At 46.0% G+C, this 22,018-nt stretch overlaps 1 protein-coding gene across 2 annotated transcripts; it reads right to left on the bottom strand.

Moving 5' to 3' along the window:
- Positions 1 to 2,029: 2,029 nt before the first annotated feature.
- On the bottom strand, positions 2,030 to 17,809 carry Det1 (DET1 partner of COP1 E3 ubiquitin ligase). 2 transcript variants are annotated; one of them, XM_032893396.1, is made up of 5 exons: positions 17,685 to 17,809; positions 13,913 to 15,005; positions 10,976 to 11,163; positions 5,416 to 5,607; positions 2,030 to 2,666 (listed from the first exon to the last, which is right to left on the bottom strand). In XM_032893396.1, exons 2-5 carry the CDS (start codon positions 14,993 to 14,995, stop codon positions 2,477 to 2,479), a joined length of 1,653 nt encoding a protein of 550 aa, XP_032749287.1. In that variant the 5' UTR covers positions 14,996 to 15,005; positions 17,685 to 17,809; the 3' UTR covers positions 2,030 to 2,476. The 2 variants fall into 2 exon arrangements, with proteins under 2 accessions (XP_032749287.1, XP_032749286.1); XM_032893395.1 differs by lacking the exon at positions 2,030 to 2,666 and adding an exon at positions 10,281 to 10,346 and having other exon boundaries at positions 5,536 to 5,607; positions 17,685 to 17,799.
- Between the last annotated feature and the right edge of the window lie 4,209 nt (positions 17,810 to 22,018).

Genomic DNA, 22,018 nt, shown 5'->3' with positions numbered 1-22,018 from the left:
AGGGTTGAAGCTGCTCTAATATATCACAATGGAAGCAGAACAGCATTAAAAAAAAAAGTCAAGGGCAATGACAAGATAGTGTTCATATCACACCAAGCCAACTAGACTGAATTAAGGAAAAAGAGGACCTTGAGGGGAGGTGAGAGCTAATGAAGAAGCTCAGGTTTCTGCAATGGCTACTTGTCTATCAAAACTCAGTCTCCCTCCCTCTGGAAACAGGAAAAGCCAGCACATGGCTAGCCAGGCATATGACAGTTCTCGGAGTCTCTTGCTCAGGTGTGTACACTTGCTAGGTACAACAGGACATGTGTGGAAGGGCACTTAAGAACAGGGGCCTATGACCAAGCAGAGCCTTCTCCACACTCCCCACTGCCCTGACTCAACGCAGGTTGATTGCCACAGAGGACAGAAGAGAAAGCAGATGCAAGACTTTTGGGTGCTGGAATAGCTGTGAGGCAGAACTAATTCACTGGCTAAACATGCGCCAGGTCCAACGTGGAGCTCTCACAGTCTGAGTACAGAATGTTCCTTGCAGGCTCGTATGTTTAACTCCTCAGTCCCCACACTGGTGCTGCCAGTCTTGGAGGCTGCACAGCCCTCTGCACCTGAGGCTTAAGTGGCTGATGTACAGGGTCATCATGATGGATTACGGCTTGTCATTTCTTACCTAAGGTGTCTCTGAGCTGGCAGACAGGATGAGAGAAAAGTAAGCGTCTCCAGCCCTGTGAAAATCATTACCTCTTCTTCACCAGGTAACTGTGAACTAAATAAAACAAACCCTTCACAGCCTCAGTTGCTTTGGTCAGATTATTTGGTCACAGTGAAAACAAAAAATGCAGTGGTGGGTCATCCTGGCATTGACAGAAACTGGAATCATTTTAGAGACAAAGCCCTGGGATTGTTGGTGACAGAGTTTCTAGAAGCGGGAGGACGGTGAGCGGCACCATCCTGGGTCACGTACCAGTCAGTGCTGCAGTTCCCAAAGCTCTTGCTGCAGTTCCCAAAGCTCTTCCTCTTGCTTCTCCACCTCCCCCACTGTCCGGAGAAGCTCTGTTGGTACTCTTTTTCTCTGCCGAATTAACAGCAACATCTCCCTAGCTCTCCCAGTCTTAGTAAACTATCTACCTGATTCAGATTAGGTGCTCAGACTTGTATTGAAGGCAGAGAATAAAATTAGCTACTCATACTGTGGATACAGCTCAGCTGATAAAGCACTTGCTAGATATGGGCAAGATCTTAAGTTCAATTCCCAGCAGTGCAAAAATTAAAAATTAAAACAAAACAAAACAAACAAAATTCAGGCTACTGAGGAGGATGACCTTAATGGAACTGGTTTGGATGGGGCCTAGCATCTCCTATCATATTTCATAGATTTCCCAGAAGTCTGGCTAGCAGAAGGAATATGGGATCCAACTGCTTGTATCCATGGCTCCTTTTAGATTGCTTTGGTACAAAACATTTCAGAGGCACCTTCTGAGACAGATGTTTCTAAACAAGCTGACTACATTATGACTGGGGGGAAACATTATACAAATGAGATATAAACAGACTCGCAAGCCCTCTGGAGGAGCCTGGTGGACAATGTGACAGAAGGGTGCAGTCTGGTGCCAGCAGGGGTCTACAGGAGAGCTATGAGAGCTCAGCCACCCAGGGACAGCCAGTTTGATCTGTTTAAGGACACCTGGAGCCTTCCAGCTTCTGCTACTCAAAGGACAGTACGTGCTACACAGTGTTTGTTTCTGCCAAGACTCACAGGGCTGCATGCTCTCCCGACAGCATGACACGGGCAGCAGATGTGAGCATGCTTCCACATGAGGCTGTGTGATTACTCCTACCTCTCCGGTGCTAACAATTACCAGCAGAAAGCCCAGGGGAAGGAGACAAATGACTGCCTTTGACAAGGGCACTAGCCACTTAGCACACCCAGGAACAGCTGCTGCATCCAGGCCCTTTCCTTTCTCTCTCAGTCCCCCTCTCCCGAGTATGGAGAAAGCACTGGTGTGAGGGAAACATCAAGCAAGAGATGGTGTCCTAAGAAAATACCAAGGCTTTATTTTCTCTTATAAAGATAGCCCTGCGTGTTGAGGAGATGGAAAGGCGTACATAATTCTCAGGAGTAAACATGATTTATCTGCTGCAGGCTTCACACCGTAATGCTCAAGAGTGACATCAAGGGGAAAGGTGTATGTAAGTGCTTCTATCTCCACAGACAGAAGATGCGAAGTAAACAAAATAGAATGGATTTAACACCAGGTGTTCCCACGGGGAAAAGCGAGACGACTTTAAAGCTCATCAGTTGGGTAGAAGACAACAGAGTCCCACCAGGCTGCACCCCCACCCTCTCCTCAGGCTCTGGAGTAGGTGAGGCACGCCAGTGTGGAATGCCGACAAGAGCAGGCGGCTAGCAGCTTTTGCTTTAGCGTCCACTGAGCGAAGCAGGGGCGGAGTCCTGGACGGCGCAATCGTAACGAGGTGACTAGGTGCAGCAGTGTCGCATGTGGAAGTTGACAACGTACTCTGCGTTAGTCCTCTGCACAGAAATGGCAAATGGCTCAAAGGGGTGAAAGGTGAAGGCCACGAGGCGTCGCACCGTGTGGTTGATGGGGCGGCCCAGCAAGCCCGCCTGGATCTCAAACTTCAGCAAGCCAGAGTCCCGGGCATAGAACCTAAACAGAAAAGGGACACGGTGTTGCTATCACTGCCACCTTGAAATCTGGACGGTGGGGGATGCAGACAGGATAGTTCATCGGATAAATGAAACTGCCTCTTGCAGCAAGCCCAGCTTAGCAGAAGCTCAAAGCCATTTATTTATCTCATCAGCTCAGCTCAGAGGCAGTGACTGTAAAGTGAACTCCTGACCTTAGGCACTGGTCACTTCTCACAATAGGCCTGAATCAGACTCCAAATTACGACCTCCCACTTCTAGAAGCTCCTGCCTAAAGACTGTCTAAGCTGGCATTAGAAATGAAATGCTAACAGCATACCTAAACTTCATGTGTGCCTTTAAAGCTCTGAAAAAAAGAAAACAAAAAAGTAGAATTTATCTTGTAATACATTTAATTTAATCCAGTATATCCAAAATATCGCACAGCTTTGCTTCACTAATCTTTGAGATCTGAGCAGCACACCTACAGTCTCAGCTTGGCCTCATCTCACGTCAGTGCCCAGCAGCCAGCAGTGGCTAGCAGCAACCAAACAACAGGACCGTTCTGCGCTAGTCTTGAAGATTCTCAGTTTTAAGAACAAATTCTTGCACCAGGTATAGTGTGCATGCCTGTACCTTAGCACTCTGGAGGCAGAGACAGGAGGATCAGGAGCTCAAGGCCAGCCTTGGCTATACAGCAAGTCTGAGGCTTGCCTGGGCTCCATGAGTGTGTCTCAGTAAATAAAATACTAAAAAATGAAATGCATTCTCTCTGAGGTTGTCGTTTTCCACATACAGAAATCAAATGGCAGGCTAGGCTGCTGCTCACAGCAGGGCACTCAGGTATAGATGGTGATGAGTGGGTGGGCTTGGGATTCTCCATCTGACACAATGAAGCAAAAGGTGTTTCTGAATGACTTGTGGTTTGGGAAACTAGAGATAAGGAATGGGCTGGAGGAGAATTACTAAAAAGCTCTTATTACCCTCTCTGGAAAGCAGAGAAACAAATCTAAAGATACTCACACTTTTTATTACTTATTATTTTGCAGAGCTAAGGCTCAAATTCAGGGCCTTGCACATACCAGGGAAATATGCAACCCCTGAGCTCAATGATGCTCATGCTTTTTGATAAAACAATCCCATCTCCAAGAATTCATATCCTCAGAACTTCCTTTAAGTGATTAACAATGGCACTATCAGAGTTGCTGTAATATAAAAATGCATAAGGGACGGGCAGGAGGCTGGAGAACTGTGGTCATCACTCAGTGGAACAGTGCCACACGAAGACTGTGTAACCCAGTGGAAGACAGCCCTACAGTTAAAGCAGTCAACAAACTATGATGCCTCCTGTGATTAACGCTACAAACCAAAACGTGCACGAACACACTTACTGGCGAACCAGAATGGCACAGACAGCGACAATGCCTGGCAGCACCACCTCCTCAGATGTCTTCAATGTCTTTCTAGTTCTCATTTTAAGTAAAAACACAAAGGGCTTACAGGAGAAGCCCCTTCCGTCACGGCTATGGCATTTCAAGCCTGTTACTTGGGCTCTTCTTTTCAAACCAGAAAAGCAGGAAATTTTGTCAGCACAGGCAAAAATGTATCTGTTTGGCTGTATCAAATGAGGCCCACTATGTGATTTTATGCATAAAAAGCTCATTAACCTACTCACATAGTTCCCGACACACATGGGATTTACAATTTAAAGTAAGCTGTCTGTGCCTCTCAATCTAACTATCAATTAACATGCAATGGACAGAGCCCAGGTGTGGGAAGGACTACAGGGTGAATGAGTTGGTGATGAGCACTGATTTCACTGTAAGAAAAATAAAGAGGAAAAAGTAAACCTAAGGTCTAAGGCTAGCAGTCACGTGCCCATGGGCCTTGCCTAGCGCGTGAGTCAAAGCAACTATGTGAATGACATTCTCAAGCAACACGGGGAAAACTGCTGACATTAACAAATGTTTGCTTGTCCTGAGGGAGGGTCTCATCCGAGGCTGGCCTCAAACCTGCCTTAAGAACCCAGCAGCAGGAGCTGAAAGGCTAGATGCTCAATGGTCATGGGTACATGTTGCTCTAGCAGAGAACCTGGGTTCAATTTCCAGCACCCACGTGATAGCATGACACCCTCTTCTGACCTCTGTGGGCACCAGGTACATATGCAAGCAAAATATTCATACTCATAAGATAACCCTAAACAAACAAAAAAAGGTTCCGGCAGTAAAAAGTTATCTCTGCTTTTTCTACTAAGTAACATGGATAAAATAACTTGAGTAAGATATACTAGATACAAAATCTGTGATGGAATGCCATTAGGATATTAAAAATGTAAATTACATCTCCTTTTCTTGGATGCTTTCGCTTTTTTGTTTGTCGTTTTCAATACAGGGTTTCTTAGCATAGCCCTGGTTGTCCTGGAACTCACTCTGTAGAGCTGGCTGGTTTCAAACTCAACAGACAGACAGAGATCTACCTGTCGCTGCCTCCCAAGTGCTGGGATTAAAGGTGTGTACCACCATGCTGGGCTTCCTTGGATACTTTTAAAAGCAGACAGCATTTATCTGAATACATTTTTATTCTCGGGGCTAACTTCTGAGAATAAAGCCTAAGGGATCCAAGCGCTCAGCACACAACAGAGACAGCCCGCTCTTTCCATCTGGCAGAAGCACAGCAGAGTCAGTCACTGACTCATTCTGTAGCAGAGGAGAGAGGGGGAGCACAGTGCCCCTCACTTCAAGCAGTTTGTAGCTGTGGTGGTGATAAAGTACCTGATCGGGTGATCTCCACAAGTCTTGGGTCGCTCCATGACTGACACCCACTTGTCATCGTAGCTGAAGAGAGACAAATCCAGGTAGGGGCTTCCACTGTAAGACTGGGCACTGATGGGGAGCTGGCCTAGCAGTCGGCGCACAGCTTCTGTGTGCCCTCCATACTTGGCATTTATAATTGTGTCTTTGAACCTAAAACAAAGCACCAGTAAGGAAGGCCTTCTCAGCAGCTGCCTCAGTTTAAAACTCACACACATGTCGAAACTCCAGAGACGGCTCCCCAGGTGAAAGTGCTTGCCACACAAGCCCGAAAATGTAGCCTAAGTTCAGTCACCAGCTCCCACAGTGGAAGGAGATAACGGACTCCCAAAAGTGGTCCTGACATCCTACGTGTATCATGGCTCATGCATGCACACTCCCATACACACTCTACAATACAGTAATTTTATTAAAAAAAAAAAATTAAAACTCTAACTTTCCCTCGAGCTCTTGTGAACTAGGAGTTTTATCAGCTATACTCCTCCTATTCAAAGCATCTCTGGAACCACCCTGAACCGAAAAGAAAAAGTTCCTTAGCAACCCTTTCAGAGATAACCAGAAGCCCCCAAAACCAGTTTATATAGCTACTTTAGACATTTAATCACAACTGTCATTTGAGAGCCCAGATCCACGTGGGTATATCTCAGCCTTCCCGAGTGCCTCTCTACCAACCCTTGTTCTTACGTCTGCTCGAAGTGCTTTTAATAACTTTCAATGCTGTCACATCCTGAGGCTCTTTTCTGTAACCATGCCATGGATCTGCAGTGAAGGTCCCCAGAGGATAAGGAAACTCCTCAGGCTACTTACAGGTGACACCATGGAGCTGTTTCTCTGCCCCTGCCACCACTGACGGTGACACGACAGGAAAAGCCTCTAGGACATTGAAGTGGTTCCTATTCTTCAGCAACACCCACTGAGTCCCCACTCCCCCAGAGCCCCACCGCCTGAAGTAAAGAAGCCATCTCTCTGGAGTCTGCAGCTCTTAGTTCTTAGCTCTTAGCTGGCTCATTCTGTCCAACTAACATCTTCTAACTCCGGGTGACTCCAAAATTCTCAGTAAAGACCCTTCTAATGGCATGACCTAGCCTGACTTTCCTCTCAGCCTCTACCCTGCATTCCAACAGCCTCAACTTCACCCTGTAAGGACGATACCCCTAAGTGACCATCTATGTTCCAGCCATCCTCTCCTATCTCTCCAACATTTTCCCTCCATCTCACACACCCATTACGTCCGCTGTCTTCTTTAGGCATCTTAGAAGTCATAGTCAGTCATAGCCAGCTCTGCCGCCTGCATGCTCAACAACCTTCAACTCTGCCCTACAGCAGGGCTCTAGTGCACTTCAGCTCTCCTGACTCCTGTGTCTGCCCCACTTCCTGTGGCTGGGGAAGTGAACAGTAATGCTCGCTCTGACCTTATGGCCGCAGAGCCACATAGGCTCTCAAAGTGGGAGGATACTCTTCTGAACTTCCACAGTCCAGTCGCCTCCCACTCTCTTCATAGCTACCTCATCTTCTCCTAGTTGGTCACTGACAAACACAGGAAAGCGCAAGAGGACCTTTTAAAGTTCCCACAGAGCACCTGCTCCTGCATGGCACTCCAATCTCTCTATCTGGGTGGCAGACCTCATCCCCTCCCACCCACTAGGCAGGATCCTCTCCAGGATCAGTCCCATCAACACACAAACATGCCATTATTACTTCTCAGTTTAAAACAAAAAAATAAAATTTTCTGGTTTAGTGACATGGGTCTGTAATCTCTGCTATTTGGGACACTGAGAATCTTCAGGACTGAAAATTCAAGAACAAGACTAGACAAGCCTGGGCAATTTGGTGAAATCTCCTTAAAATAAAAGTATAAAAAGATGGCTGGGGATATAGCTCAGCAACACAGCACTTGCCAAACATACCAGAGGCCCCCAGGGTCAGTCCTCAGTGGACAGAGGCAGAAAGGGAGGGAAGGAGTGAGGGAGGGGGACGGGGAGGGGGAGGGAGGGAGGGAGAGAGAGAGAGAGAGAGAGAGAGAGAGAGAGAGAGAGAGAGAACACCCCACTATCATCCAACACTCCTCTGTACTACCTGAAGTTGTAGGACAGCCAGTCATTTGTGTCTCTGCACCTATCTCTGACTTCTGTTCCTTGTTCACTCCAATCCAGCCATCACCTCATTAGTGTCCTTCAAAGACCTCAGTGGCTTTGGGCTTGCTATTGCTTCTGCTGATATCTGTCTTTTTGATTAACTCTGGGTTAGTTCCTGGTCTCCTTCAATAGCTCTGCTTATGTATCATTGACACCCCTACCACAACAGCAGTGGTGATACACTCAGACCCACCAGATGCCACCCCAGCTCCGCCTTTTCCTGTAACAGTTCCTTCCTGGATCCTTCACTTTCCCATACCCTTCAGGTCTGACCTGTGACCTGTGACCCTGTAGCTTCCGGTACAGCACCTTCAGAACTCTGACTCTCCCTGTTGCCCAAAACCCATTTCTTGTGGTCTACTAATGACATGTATTTTCCAAAGGCTTCCTCAGAAAGACACATAGAAGGTGATTTTATTGTTTTGTCTCACAGATGTGAAAATATCTGTGTTCTATTCTATTAGAATATAGGATTCTAAATGAGAATCATCCTTTTCACCAGGTACAGTAATCTGTAGTTCCAGCATTCGGGAACCCAAGGCAGAAGAACTAAGTTCAAGACCAGCCTGGACTCTCAGAGAGGGAGAAGGAGAGGGAGAGGGAGAGGGAGAGGGGGAGAGGGAGAGGGAGAGGGAGAGGGAAAGAGGGAGGGAGGAAGAGATGGGGAGGGAGGGGGGGGAGAGAGAGAGAGAGAGAGAGAGAGAGTGTATGTGTGTGTGTGTGTGTGTGTGTGTGTGTGACTCTACAGGTGGAGACAGGTTTGAACCTGAGTCGTGTGACTGCCAGAAAAGTACTGAATGTACTAAACTACATTCCCAGGCCTTGAAATCATCCTTTTCACAAAATTGTGAAGGCAAGTTCTTCACATCTTAAGTGCTTAGCATTGTCACTGACCAATCTGATGCCATTCTAGTAACAGTTTTGCATGTGACATGTAAGTCCTTGCTCCAAGTGTTTGTAATTTACCTTCAGCTCCAGTGTTTCAATGCCTCCAGTGGGCCCTTCCTCACTGACTATACTAAGTACCAGAACACTGGTAACATGGGTGATCTTTTTTGGCAAGGGAAGGGGCATCATTTGTAGCATTTGCCAATTTCTGTGGTGTCAAGCTTCCTGCTGTGGCCAATTTCATGGCACCACCGTGACATCATCAAACACAGTTGGAGAGGAGCCATAGCGCTGCATGACGCAGCCCCCACCACCAGATAACATAGTCTCAGAAACATGGATCATGTCAAGGGACTAGCTACAGCTTAGGAATGGCTATGTTTAACAATCCGCTGGCCGCATGTTGGTTCCAATAGTCGTGGATGATCTAGCTTTCGGGGTTAGGAAGTACTCATATTGTTTCTACCTCTTTGGTCCTCAATTTCTTTCTTAGGAACAGCAGGTACAGAACTCAATTTTCCTTTAACGCTTCCTTTCCCATTTCCCTATGCCCTCCCTCACTCCCCCTTTCCCCTTGGAGAGTTCATCCGCTAATCTAACAACTGTAGGTCTCCTAGAGCTCGGCACTCTAGGACTACCCTTGCTTACATCTCCCGGTGTCTCAGTGGCTACAATTCGCCTCTTCCTTTCCTAGTCTTTTTTTTTTTTTTTTTTTTTTTTTTTTTTTGCGGGGGGGTGATGGGGGATGGGGATGGGGACTCTCTTAGGATAAATGAACTTCTTACATGATTCAGGTCTTAGGAGTCCATTGTGTCTGTTTGCACGCTTTGTACTAACCCATGACCTACATGTTTATTTGCTTTTTTGCTTTTCTACATAAAGATTACTAGAGAATATTTACCACACAATTTTGCATTAAGAGCCATGTAGTCACAAGAAACAAAAAAATAATTTCAATTCCCATGTACATTATATTTTCAATACAGTAAACTATGACCGTGGAGCTAACAAAATCTACTCAAGATAGTGGCAGTGGGTAAGATGTACAAGGACATTTATAACGTCTCAGTCTTAGATGGCATGAAAAACATTTAAACTCATTAAGTGAGCTTACAGTGCCTCTCAGCTCTTTGATCGTGTGACTACACTAGCTAGTTTGGAATTGGGAAGCACAACTGAAGCATTACCTGTGACCTTGTCTGTAGAGAACTGTTTTAACAGATGACAGATGAAGGAGTGCCCAGCCCACTGTGGGCAGACGACCCTGGACTATATCAAAAGCTAGCTAGGAATGAGCCAGGGACAAGACAGTAGGCAGCATTCCTCTCTGGTTCTCTGTCAAGTTCCTGCCTTGAATTTCTGCCCTGACCTTCTTCAGTGGAGGACTGTGACATGGAAATAGAAACTGGGATTAAACCCATTCCTCCCGGGCTACTGTTGGTCACGGTATTTATCAAAGCAACAGAAAGCAAACTAGGACACCTACCTTCTATAACTCGCTAATGAGATGGTTAACTTAAAGTTAATTTTGAAAGAAGACTCTTAGGTTCAAGTTCCAACACTGCTACCAAAAAGGGAGGGAAGTGTTCCACACGTGTGCACCAGGAAGACCGGGAAGGTGAAGCACACAAGACCAGCCTGGGCTACACAGTGAGACACTGCTTTCAACTGAAAAGAAGAGAATGGTGCTACTAAGGCAGAAGACAGGTGTGTCAGAGAGCGGGCAGGGTAAACGAGTGTCAGAGTCCGTCTGGCCCACAACTGTCCCTGTGCACAGGCACGGAGCCGCTGTAGTAAGTTTACCTGTTTGCTCATCTTTCCCAGAAGCAGCAATGCTTGCTCTGACTCATCCGCTCAATGTGGTCTGGCCTATTTGGGGACCAAAAACAGATATTTTCCATACCTCATTAAGGTTAGAGCAATTTAGGTATGAAAGCCGAGGAGGCCTTGCCTGACTACACCAAGCTTACCCGGGGCTTTAGCCCAAAGGAGCTGTTCCTTTCGTGCTGATATACTAAGAAGGCTCTTAGATGCCATGGACTTTCTACTTCCAAAACCATCTACAGTTCTGGCTTGTCTTGTTCTTAAGGGCCACCCCCCTATGTCTCCCTAGACTTTTAGAGGGGTTTTCCAATGGAGCAGAGCTAAGTAGATGTGTTCAACACGCCATATTAACCAGAAGTTCTAAAATGATCTCCACCATTCACTCCTCAAATATTTAAGGACTTGACAGTGCACCACTGAGGATAGAATAAGCAGACGTAGTTTCTGTCTCTCTGCAGCTCACATGTGGTCTAAGAAGGACCCGGAAGATGTACCAACAACCACAGGTCCTCAGAGATGGGAAAACATCAGGATGACAGAGGAGTTGGCTACAACAGGCAGACCTACAAAGGCCAGGTGGGCAAACAGAACACAGAGTGTCCCGAAGCAAATGGCTACCAGCCTAAGGCCAACCATATGAAGTTAAGCCTGCGGGGCCTGGAGGAACAGCTTACCGGCGCTGAATCTGCCTTGCAAAGTTGTTGCTAGAAGCTGAGCAAGGGAACTGGACTTCACTGTGCAGGGTGGCATTGCGGAAGAGGTCACAGAAGTTCTCAAAGAGCTCCAGAAGTTCATCTGACGTGTTCTCAAAGACGGCAATCACCTCTGTTGTCACCATGTTGTACACCACAAAGAAAGAGGCCTGCAGAAGAAGACAGGCAGCCAATGGGGTGGTCATGCCTAGGTAACTTTCTACTTCACCTGAAACACACGACACCCAGCAACCCACTCAGGGACCCCGCCTGGGACTAGATGGGGATGGAGGAACCAGCGCTGCTGAGAACCTTGATGCCACAAGGTTTCCCGTGCTACTGTGCCACTAGGATTACTGAGCTGGCCCGCGTGTATACATAAAAAGGCTTTCAGTCTTTCATTTCAAACTGTGCAAATTCAATATTTTTCCTTCCAAGTGTTTATTCGCTACTTGTTCCCCAATCTACCCTAAGATTTTTTTTTTTAAAAAAAAAAGTTTTTAAAATGCCAGATTTAATTTTCTTTCCTGCTGGGAAAGTGATTTGCAGCCCAGGGCTGCCTGTTGGTAAATGATTTTCTCTTCTATGTGTACAGTTGAAAGTTCAATTTAGGGGCATTTATTTTTCCCTCTTATATTTCTAGCATGCAGAGAGACGCCTTAAGCACATTGTGTGCTAAACCGCCTGGACAAGTTGTATCCACGCAGGGCACTGCGGATGAACAAATGAAAAGTCAGACAGACATTCCCATTTCCTTTCCATAAATGTTCTTTCAGCCAAGAGCTTTTGTAAAGTACATTTGAGATTTCTGCCAATTAGGATGGGGGGGGGCAGGGACCTGAAAAGCATTCAAATGCCATAGGTGGCAGTCACCATTTTTCCTGAATGGAGAGACCCCTGGGCGACTGGGCCTTTTCCTTGACACCTTGAGTGCTCTGCCTTGCCTAACAGGAAGGAAGCTCTAGGTACCTTGAGGGTTTTTTTGTCACAGTGAACACTACAGTGTGAACTAAATCTGCAAGCTTCCAGCAGGAGTCTAAGATGTCCGGGACTCACGGATTCACATTTCACCTTCCTCTGATTGAGTTTTAATCTCTGTTACCCATCTCTGCAGCCATTTGGCCCACCTGTCTCGTAGTAATTAGTCCTTCCCAGAGCTCCTCTTACATGACTTTGCAGTCACCTGGAAATTAAATTTGGCTGCAAATTAAAGTGGCTGGAGACAACCTGAGAACAATACCCATAATATTACGAGGCTTTGTCTATGGATGTAGTTCTTACTCATTAACCTTATTGGAACTTATCAAATGAAACTGGAAGGGGAGACAAGAGGACAACTGGAGCGTGGAGACTGGTTTCGAGTTTCAAACTCCAGCAGCATGCCCAGTTATAGCTGACTGCAACTACCAGGAAAAAATAGGTCACCTTTTAGCAAAAGAAAAAAAAGGATAATCTCAGCCCTGTGATAACAGACAACTTATTCCTTCCAAAATAGAAAGGTAATTATAGCTGAAACCTAAATAAAAGAGTGACTCATGTCCCATCTATAGACCAGGACACCACTTTGATCATATCAGGGTTTTAACAGGATCTTTCATAATTATGCGAATATAAAATTTCACAAACATTTACCAGCTTTCCCTCTACGGCAGACTGGGAAATTAAGGACAGGAGGGGAGAGAAGTCAAGGACTCTACCACCTATCTTCCATGACGCATAAGATGAACTAGATGTTCACCTGTGGTGCTCAGCGACACCACCCATCATTAACAAGGAAGAAAGAGATTTTTAAAAATATACTTGAGTCTGATCACTTTCCCCTTTTTAGAATATATAAGCTCTGATTTTTTTTGGGGGGGGTGGGGTTGCTGTTGGAAGATATTTTACCACAGGTTAGGTAATATATGTTTCTTATGCATATGTGGTACATGTATGTACGTGTATATTGTGTGTGTACTTTATGTGCCAAACCTGGCTGGCACATGGTCTTCCAGCACTGTCTGTCGCAGTCATTAAGTCACTAAGGTAAGTGTCTTTCCCCTGAAGCCACGGCTTGCTGGTGAGTCAGCTCACTCTTGGGATTGTCTCCATCTCCTGCACTCTGGAATTACAGCAGGCCACCACACCCATCTGGCATTTACAATGGTTCTGGGAATCCAAACTCCCCTCATGCTTGCAAGAAAGATGCTTAAACCACTCGGTCAACCCCCAACACTGTCTAGTATCCCTTAAAGGCAGAGTCAGCTGACTTCCTAGATTACTATCTGCCTCTCTGTTGTTTCTAAAGCAGGAGGATTGGCTGGGGGCAAGCAAGGGAGTCAAGGTACAGAAAGGTGGGCCTCTTACTCAAACCACACTTAGTGCAGAGCTTTCAAAGATTCCCAGAAAGTATCTGAACTCAGCTCGGGTCTGTCTGTCTGTCCCTCTTGTCACCACTTATCCTCCTTTAACTTTTTAAGTCAAGGTCTCATAACACAGTCAGGTCTGGAACTCACTGCCCTCAAATCCAAGCTCTCTTTGCCTCCACAGTCCCACGGCATTATGGAAGTACTCCCGCCATCATACCTGGTGTCCTCAGTGCCAGGGATGCTGAGCCTCATATCCTGAATAAGCTCTCTACCACCCATCCCTGAGGAGTTCCATTTTTGCATGGAGGGCTCATTCTTGCTGCCAGAACCTTTTTGGTTCAATAATCAGTCTTACAAAGTTTAGGAAGGATTCTAAATGTGTGGTCCAAACCCCGGCCTTACAGCATTTGGGCTCCTGTATGACAGGTACTGAGAATGTCCTGAGGAATGACTGAGATCATAACCACATGGCAGTGGCTTGACGCTGACCCTCCATTGGCCAATTTCAATACACGTTACGGTGTGTATTTCTGATACACACAGGGCACAGGCAGGAGACCTCACCCCGTACCTGAGATGGGTCTGTGACCCGCAGCGTCACTACGTCCTCGCTGGTGTACTTGATGAACAGGTGGTTCTCATCTAGAAGCTGCATCTTCCACATGCGCAGCTGCCGCAGCTGGTCAAAGTACTGGAAGAAACGTCTCTTCGCCATGGCGCTACCGTCTTGCTCTGCCCTGCGCCAGAGGTAAACCAGCAGCCGGTGCTTCAAGGAGTTGATGAAGGGGTCCCTGAAAGGGTTGGCCATGCCTGTCTGGCTGTCCCGCTGCACCTCGGGGAAAACGGCAGACACAGTGAGCAGGTCATCTTCATAGCAGAAGCGGCCAATGGTCCGAACGTCAATGAACGTGCCTTCAGGAGTCACCTGGAAGACATGAATGGTCTGCTGCTGCACAGACAATATGGCCAGGATGTTCTTGTACAGGTACAGCCCTTGATTGTGTGACAGGACCACCTTGTCACACTTGAATGTGCGTGTGTCACACAAACGGCCAGTGTGAAGGTCGATGATGTGGAGGGAATAGTCTTCGAGAGGGGACCGTGGGTTAGGGGTCACCGACTCACTGTTCCGATAGACCTCATAGAAAGGAGGGTGAGGTTCGTCTGGAAGGTAGGCAGCGGAGCCCACGATGACACAGCGGCAGTCGTCCGTGAAGAGGCTACACTCCCGGTTCAAGTGCTCGCCGTTGGCTGCTACATTGGTAATGTGCAGCAGGACAAAAAAACGCTCAAAGAGCCGGCCTCGGATGCTGACCGACCTCTGGTCATTACCATTGGACAAGATCTCCCCTTCATATCCCTGCAAGAGGTCCTCTGCTGCCTGACAGCCCTGGTACTCGTAGATTTCAAGAGATGTCTGGTCAGACGAAAAAGCAATAAAGTAGCGCCCGTCAGGCGAGAATTTACGCAAGAAACAAGGAGGCTTTTCAACGTTGACAACCGTGAAGTTGGGGAAGACATTCTGGTGGAAGACTCGGACCTGATGCCAGTGGGTCCCTGCCTTGCCTGAACTGATGCGCCGGCGCTCTAAGCGGTGAATGACATTTTGATTTTGGATTCTTCGAGGTTTAATCGTGGAAACATGATGATCCATTATAACATCTCTGCGTGAAGGACAAAAAAAAAAAAGGAGCAGAACTCAAGAAAACGGAACAAAACATACTAACGCCTCTAAATGAACCTGAGATCTTCCAGGACAACGGTGACCCAGATTTCTCTCGAGATTACAGTTGCACAGTGATCCTGGCATTTTAAATTTTAAGATCCGAAAGGAAGGACACAGGGAATACCTTCCAAGTATAAACAGGAATTTTCAAAGAAGAAGCCAGCGAGTACATCAAAAGTGAACAGCACAAAAATCCCATTCCCAAGATATAGGGGCACACAGTAAAAAACCCTACCACCACCACTCAGGAGGTTGGGGTCGGGGGGGCAGGGATTATCATTTCAGATAGAATGCAGGTTGAACCCTTGTCTTTATTTTTGAGCAGGCTTTGAACTTGCCATGCAGCCATTTATGACTTTCAACTTGGCTCCTCCTGCCCCAACTCTCTGGTGTTGAATTACAGAGTTTTACACCCACACTGATAGGGTGCAGGAAATTGAAGTTCAGGCCTTGTGTATGCTAGCCAAAGAGTCAACTTTGTTACTTTCCCCAAATTTCTGGTTTTGTTTTTTAAAAAAGTTAACATTGAACATGCACATATACAGTGACTGGGCTGTTATGTTAAAACCATCTGTAAATTTGAGCAATCTCTACCGGAATCCCAATGGCATTTTTTTGGAAAACCTAAAATTACATGCTAAAAGCAGTATGAAGTCTCAAAGCGTAAAAAGTGGCTGAGATAATATCGACAATAACACAGTAACAATAACAGGTAGAGCTTATACGTCCTGATTTCAGAACCCATTACAATGCCACAATAAAAATAAATAAAATAATAATAATAAAAACCCAACCTATAACATTTGCACAGACAGGCCAATGGAAAAGAATAGAATCTCAAAATAAACCTTCACTTGCCACGATCAATCTTGTCAACATGCCTGGATTAGAAACCTCTAGGAGATAGGTGAAGCATGCTTCTGGGTGCCTATACATCAGTGCCAGAGACAAGTAGGTGATGAGGGCTTTTCTCAGCTATCTAGCCAAAGGGTCACATACATGAACAAACACCATTTGGTATTCCATAAGGCCAGAACCAACAGCAGGCAGGGGGATCTCTGTGAATTTGAGGCCGGCCTAGTCTATATAGTGAGCTCCAGGACAGTCAGAGCTACACAGTTGGATCACGTCTCAACACCCCCACCTCCCTTCCTTACCCCCCTCCTCCCAAGAAAGGGAAAAGGGCAACCTACAGGATGAACAGAACTATTTGCTGGCCAAATATCTGATTAGGAGTTAATACTTAACACATGTAAAGAACTTTTAGAACTCAACAAATAGCCACAAACCCAGATAAAGTACAAATGGCCAACAAAGATGGTATGCATACCAAGAATCATCAGTGAGAGAGGAAAAAAAACAAAAGCCTTGAGGTGGGGGGAGGGAGAGGGTAGTATCCTGGCAAAGGCTTTCATAACAAACAGCCTGGGTTAGATTCCCCAGGACCACAAAACAAAACCCTCACAACATATAGGAAGGGTATTGTTTTGCAATCCTTTTGTTTCCAGCCTAACCTTGTACAAGCTACATCCACTGGATAAAGATCTAAAAGGCATGCAGAACCAGACCTGAGGGAGTCAGGGCTCTAAACTACTACTACCTCTGGTTGTTTTCTTGGAAAGAACCTTTCCCTGGAACACTCACTCATTTGCATATTGCCTATAGCCACTTTAGCCCTAGGAAAAAAGAGCTCAGTGACTGTGACAGGTCACACACTGAACTATATACTATCTGGTCTTTTGTAGAAACTAAATTCTTCATCTTTAGAACTATCTCCAATATCAGCTTCATCATCCTGTCTCTGAAGGCTTTCCTTCACTTCGTGAGACCTGTATCCTAACACACTAGCCACTCCTTTGCAACTCTCTGTATTTCACTAATGTGTGTATTTATGGTGATCGCTCTGGGTCAACTACACATTTGTCTTCCGTACGCCCATCACAGTGCTTGACACGTAGCCAGCTTCCTTCTTAAACAGTGGGCCTACCTCAAGCCATATTCTTGGCCAACGCGGGTAACCACAGGGGAACTTTCATTTTCCGAGATACATTTCCTGGTCCATGCCTTAACTTCTCTCGTTGCAACTTTAGTGTCAAGTTTTGGGAAGTCTTTTTGACCGCCCTACCTAAAGGACTCGTCTTTTTCTTGCTCTTTCTATAATAATCTGTCACGATTTTTATTCACACGTTCGCTTGCACGGTTGTGTTTAATGTTTGAGTCTTCTCATTGAACAGTACTCTCTCTAATGGAAGTAACCAGTTCCACTCCAGTCACCGAGGTATACTCATCTAGCCCCGGGGCTGGCACGTGGTGGACACTTTGGTGCGGTCTGAAACGAAAGAAAGCCTGGCTAAACCGGGTCACTCGGTGTGTGAAAGCAAGTTTTATTCCTCGTTAGAGCAAGTGCACATGTCCCCTCATTCTTGGCGACTGCTTCCAAAACAAGAAAAAGATGCCAAGAGGCAGACACACAAGCCCAAGGGTCGCCCCCGGAAAGAAAAGCCCAGGGCGGGGTCTCCCCGGGCAAAGCCTGGCGCCCGGGCTCCTGAGACCCGGACATCATGCGGGGAGGAGCCCTCCGCAGAGTTCTCACGGGCCGAAAAGGGCAAGTCCTCACCTGTCGAGTCCTGGCTCATGGGGCCAGGGCAAGGGTCGCCCTAGCCTGCTCGGTGCACACCTCCCCCGGCCCCGCCCCCGCCATGCCTCGGGACCCCGGCGTCCGCAGCCACCAGCCCCTGCTTCCGCCCGCTACCGGAAGTGCTGCGCAGCGAGAAGGGAAGTTCGGAAGACGAGACGCCATCCAGCTGAGGAGCGGCCCAGCGCACCCTGGCGTCGGGAGGAGGGATCGTGGCCGTAGAGGCTGGATAAACCCTGGGCCTAGTGATCTAAAGCACATTCATAACTATTATAAATAGGAATTAAGTTTTCACCTGCTTCTTGCGTGGTGGTAGAAGTTGGATGATACATGCACCATACCACCGAGTTCTTCTTGCTATTGGCTGCACATGGGAATACAATAAGAGCTTCTGTACTAAATGAATCCAAAAACATTTACTGGTCTTTCACTGACATATTACTTCATTCACCTTTTTTTCTTACAAGCTATTTCTTTCTTGTGAGCCTGTGCCTTTTCCTAGGCTGTCTAACCAAATCGTCCCACAGCGCGCGCGATTATGTTTGGGTATATGTTTTATTTTTGATGTTTTGGCAGGAAAACAATCCCAAAATGCCTTCTCTTAAGGCTTCTGGGTAGCCGCCACCGCTGTTTCTTCACCCATCACTGTCTAATATCTGTTTCTGTTACTGTGTATTGCTTTGTTGTATCTCTCTTCCCTTTGGTAGACTATAAACTGAGAATAGGGATTTTTGTCTTATTTTCTGTTCCAGCCCCCACGAATCCCATAGCAAGGTTTGGCATCTTATAGAAGCTCAATAAATATTCCATCAGTGAGCCATGATGGTCCATGCCTTCTGAACCGCACACCATCTCCATTCTATATCCCTAGCTCTTCTGAGGCATAGGATATAGAATTAGAGGCCGGGCTGACCCTTGATCTCTCCCAACCCTCTGATACCCAAAAGACTCAGAGAATGGATATCTTTGCAGATATCTTTGCATGAGGAAGGGATATTTGTTGACTTTTACCAGGGAGAGGGAGAAATTGAAGTTTGAGTGGAAAAGGTGACTTGGGGACATAGAGTGGCTGTGAGGAGAAAGATAGGTTTCTAACCCAGTCCTAACATTTCCTAGCTCGCTATTCTCAGGTGTTGCCTTCAGAGACTCCATTCCCTTTTCTGCCTCTTAAGGTTATCCAAAGTATTAAATCTGCTATCCCTAAATACTTGAAGTCTTGATAAAATATTACTAAAGTGTCCGGCCACAACTCTCTTCCTTCTCCATTGCAACACCGAAACCCAAAAGGGGATATACATCATTCCCACAAGTTCACACAAGAATGAGAGCCAGTCTGGGTAGGGCCACAGATCTATAGTCCCGGCACTTAGGAAGTGAAGGCCAGAAAATCAGTAGCTCAAGGCCTTTCTTGGCTGCACCACAAGTTGGCCTTGGCTACATGACACCTTGCTTCCAAGCAAAACAAAACAAACACGTGGCAGGGCTGTGTTAATACTCAAGATGTGCATCTCTTTCTCAGCAAGGTTGCCTCCTCCAGGTCACATTCCTACCCTGACAGGTGGGTTCCCGTGTGGCTTCAAGACACACATCGGCTTCTCTGTTGTTGTTGTTGTTGTTGTTGTTGTTGTTGTTGTTATGTCTAATGTATACAATGTTCTGACTTGGTTGTAGAGAAGTCAGATAGAAGAATAAGTTTAAACTAGCAAAAACTTTGAACTTGGAAATAGTTTAAGCCTGCTTCTTCACTTCTGGGTCTGGGGTTTGAAGGTAGGAGTTCCTTAATGACAGCTGTTTAGGATTAGAAAGCAAACTCTCCCTCCTGTGTGGCTATGGAAGGATGGAGGCGACCTTCAGAGGAACTCCACCCTTATCTCATGGCACACAAAAATAACTCAAAATGGTTCTAATCCACACGTCAGGCTAAGCCCTTGGAAGACACCTTAGACATCATTTATTGTAACCTTGGGTTAGCCAATGGCTTACAGGAAAATAAAGAGGAAGCGTGTATCGACGACTTCCTTAAAATAAAAGTTGTTATATTTCAAAGGACACTTACTGGAAAGTAGAAAGTCCACGCTGTGTGTGGCCAATACAGAGAGATTAAGAGTTTGAGGCCAGCTTAGCCTATATAGCAAGTTTGGAGCCAGTCTTGGTTACATGAGACTCTGTAGAGAAGACCAAAAAGAATGAAGTACTGATTCATGCTTCAACATGAGTGGACCTTGAAAGCATTATACCAGGTGAAGGGAGGTGACACAGTCTGCACGTACTGGTTGAAATATCCAGAAATAGGAATCAGATAAGGACTTGGAGGATACAGTAGTTGCTAATCTGGATTTTTTTGGGAGGCGGGGGACAGGATGAACATGTTAGAATTGGGTAATGGTGACAGCCACACTTCTGAATATACTTTGAACCATTGAACTGACCATTTTAAAATAGTGGATTTTGTAATCGTCAGGTAAATCAAAAAGAACTCGATGGTATTACAGCATGGATGGGATTCCACATCAATTTTCCTGCCAACAAAATAATTCAGTTCTTCTTTACGGCTGGGGAAAGTTCCTGGTTCTCACGTGCCATGTTTTCGTTATCTATTCCGCTGTTGTTTCACACCCAGGTTGGTTTCATGATTTAGTGAATATGAATATTGCTAAAATAAACTGATGGGCAGGTAAAGACAAATTAACTAAACAAATAGGACTTGGGATGTAGCTCAGGGTGAGGTGCTTGGGAACATGTGGGAGGCTTTAGTTTCCATCGAAAGGAGGAAGAGCAGGAGGAGGGGCTATATGAGGGAGGAGAGGGCAGAAAGAAGGGAAGTCCATCCCTGACAGAGCCAAGCCCCACTGCCTGTGGCTACAAGGGACAATGGAGAGATGGATAGTAGGCCTGTTCTTCCCCAATGGCGTTCTACACTTTCCCTAAAAGCCTATTCATTCCTCAAGCTCAAATGATGGCGAATGACCTTGAACTTTCATCCCTCCTTTCTCTATCACCCTGGTGATGGGATTGCAGATGTGTACCTCCATGCCTCATCTATGTATTGCTGTCAATTAAAACCAGGGCCTCAAGAGAGCTGGGCACTCTAAATTAACTGAGGTATGCCTTCAGACACATTTCCTTTAAAAGATATTTCATCTTTCAAACCTCCTACCTGTGAATTCCCTAACCTATCTGCATCTTGACCTTCCCACCTAGACAATGAGGGTAATAAAACTACAGGACATATAGGGTTGGGGGCCACGAATAAAATTAGTCACGTTAATGATAACATTATAATTAGGATATGAAGTTCTTAGCACTCAGCCCGATATAGCTGGTTATACAGCAAATGTGAGCCTCATGATCCTCCTGCCTCAGCCTCCCCAGTGCTGGGATTATAGGTAATGCCACCTAAGTGGACTTGTTAACTCTTATTTGTTATCAGTTTAGACCACTTTGCCTTGCATACTGAGGGTTTGTTTCCCCAGTGAAGCATGGGTCAGGACTACTGCAGACCCTACTCACCACCCCAGATCGAATACTCTTGAGTTCTCTGTGAGTATTGGCTCCTTTTCTATATTCCCAGATGTGAAACCTCAGCAAATCACTTATTCCTAGTTGCTTTTGCATCTGTGAAATGGGTGCATGTGGAGCTAAGGTAGGGAAGAGCCACTGTATTGATGAAAGACCTAATTTTTATATGAGTTTTAAATTAGTCAAATATACTCATGCTTAAACTTTTTATTAGACAGTGGGGCTTGAACATGGTGCGTCGTATACACAGAGAAATGTATTTTTACTTTTAATTTAGAGATAGATTCTTACTATGTTGCCTAAGCTGGCCGTGACTGCACTCTGTAGCCCTGGCAGGTCTTGAGTTTGCGATGTTCAGCCCCCTGAGTAGCTAAGATTTATGCTAACAGGTCCAGCTAGCAAAGTTTTGTTTTCTTTTGAGACTGGGTCTTGTGTAGTTAAGGTTGGTCTCAACTCAGTACGATCCTAGAGGCCTTTCAACCTCTGATTCACCCTCAACCACCTCCCAAGAGCTGAAATTACAGGCATGAGCTACACCATACCCAGCTCCCACCCAAAATTTTAACTACACAAATAGTACAAAACCACATTACATTCATAAAGTGTAAGTAGAAGCAGAGGAGACAACAGAACCCCTCCTCCACAGGGCAGGCCTGCCCCTCCCTCTGTAGTTAGAGCCAGATATCCCTCCAGGCTGTTCTATGAATTAACCACTTCAATGTATGAGCACACACAGTTCTACTTAGTTTTGTTTCACTTTTGTCCTTAAATATGAAAAAGATTATGACGTAGATGCT

This window comes from Rattus rattus, chromosome 2 (genome assembly GCF_011064425.1).
Source record: "Rattus rattus isolate New Zealand chromosome 2, Rrattus_CSIRO_v1, whole genome shotgun sequence".
NCBI classification, from domain to species: domain Eukaryota; kingdom Metazoa; phylum Chordata; class Mammalia; order Rodentia; family Muridae; genus Rattus; species Rattus rattus.
The sequence above is the reverse complement of the archived record's forward strand: the minus strand, read 5'-3'. Positions and strand labels throughout refer to the sequence as shown.

Bases quoted from the DNA above. Each gene is read 5' to 3' on its own strand.
- Det1 (XM_032893396.1), bottom strand. From the start codon at position 14,995: ATGGATCATCATGTTTCCACGATTAAACCTCGAAGAATCCAAAATCAA. The intron at 11,164-13,912 runs GTACGGGGTGAG...CTTCTTCTGCAG, and splicing joins GGGTCACAGACCCATCTCAG to GCCTCTTTCTTTGTGGTGTA. The intron at 5,608-10,975 runs GTAAGCTGTTCC...GCTTTGTTTTAG, and splicing joins GCAAGGCAGATTCAGCGCCG to GTTCAAAGACACAATTATAA.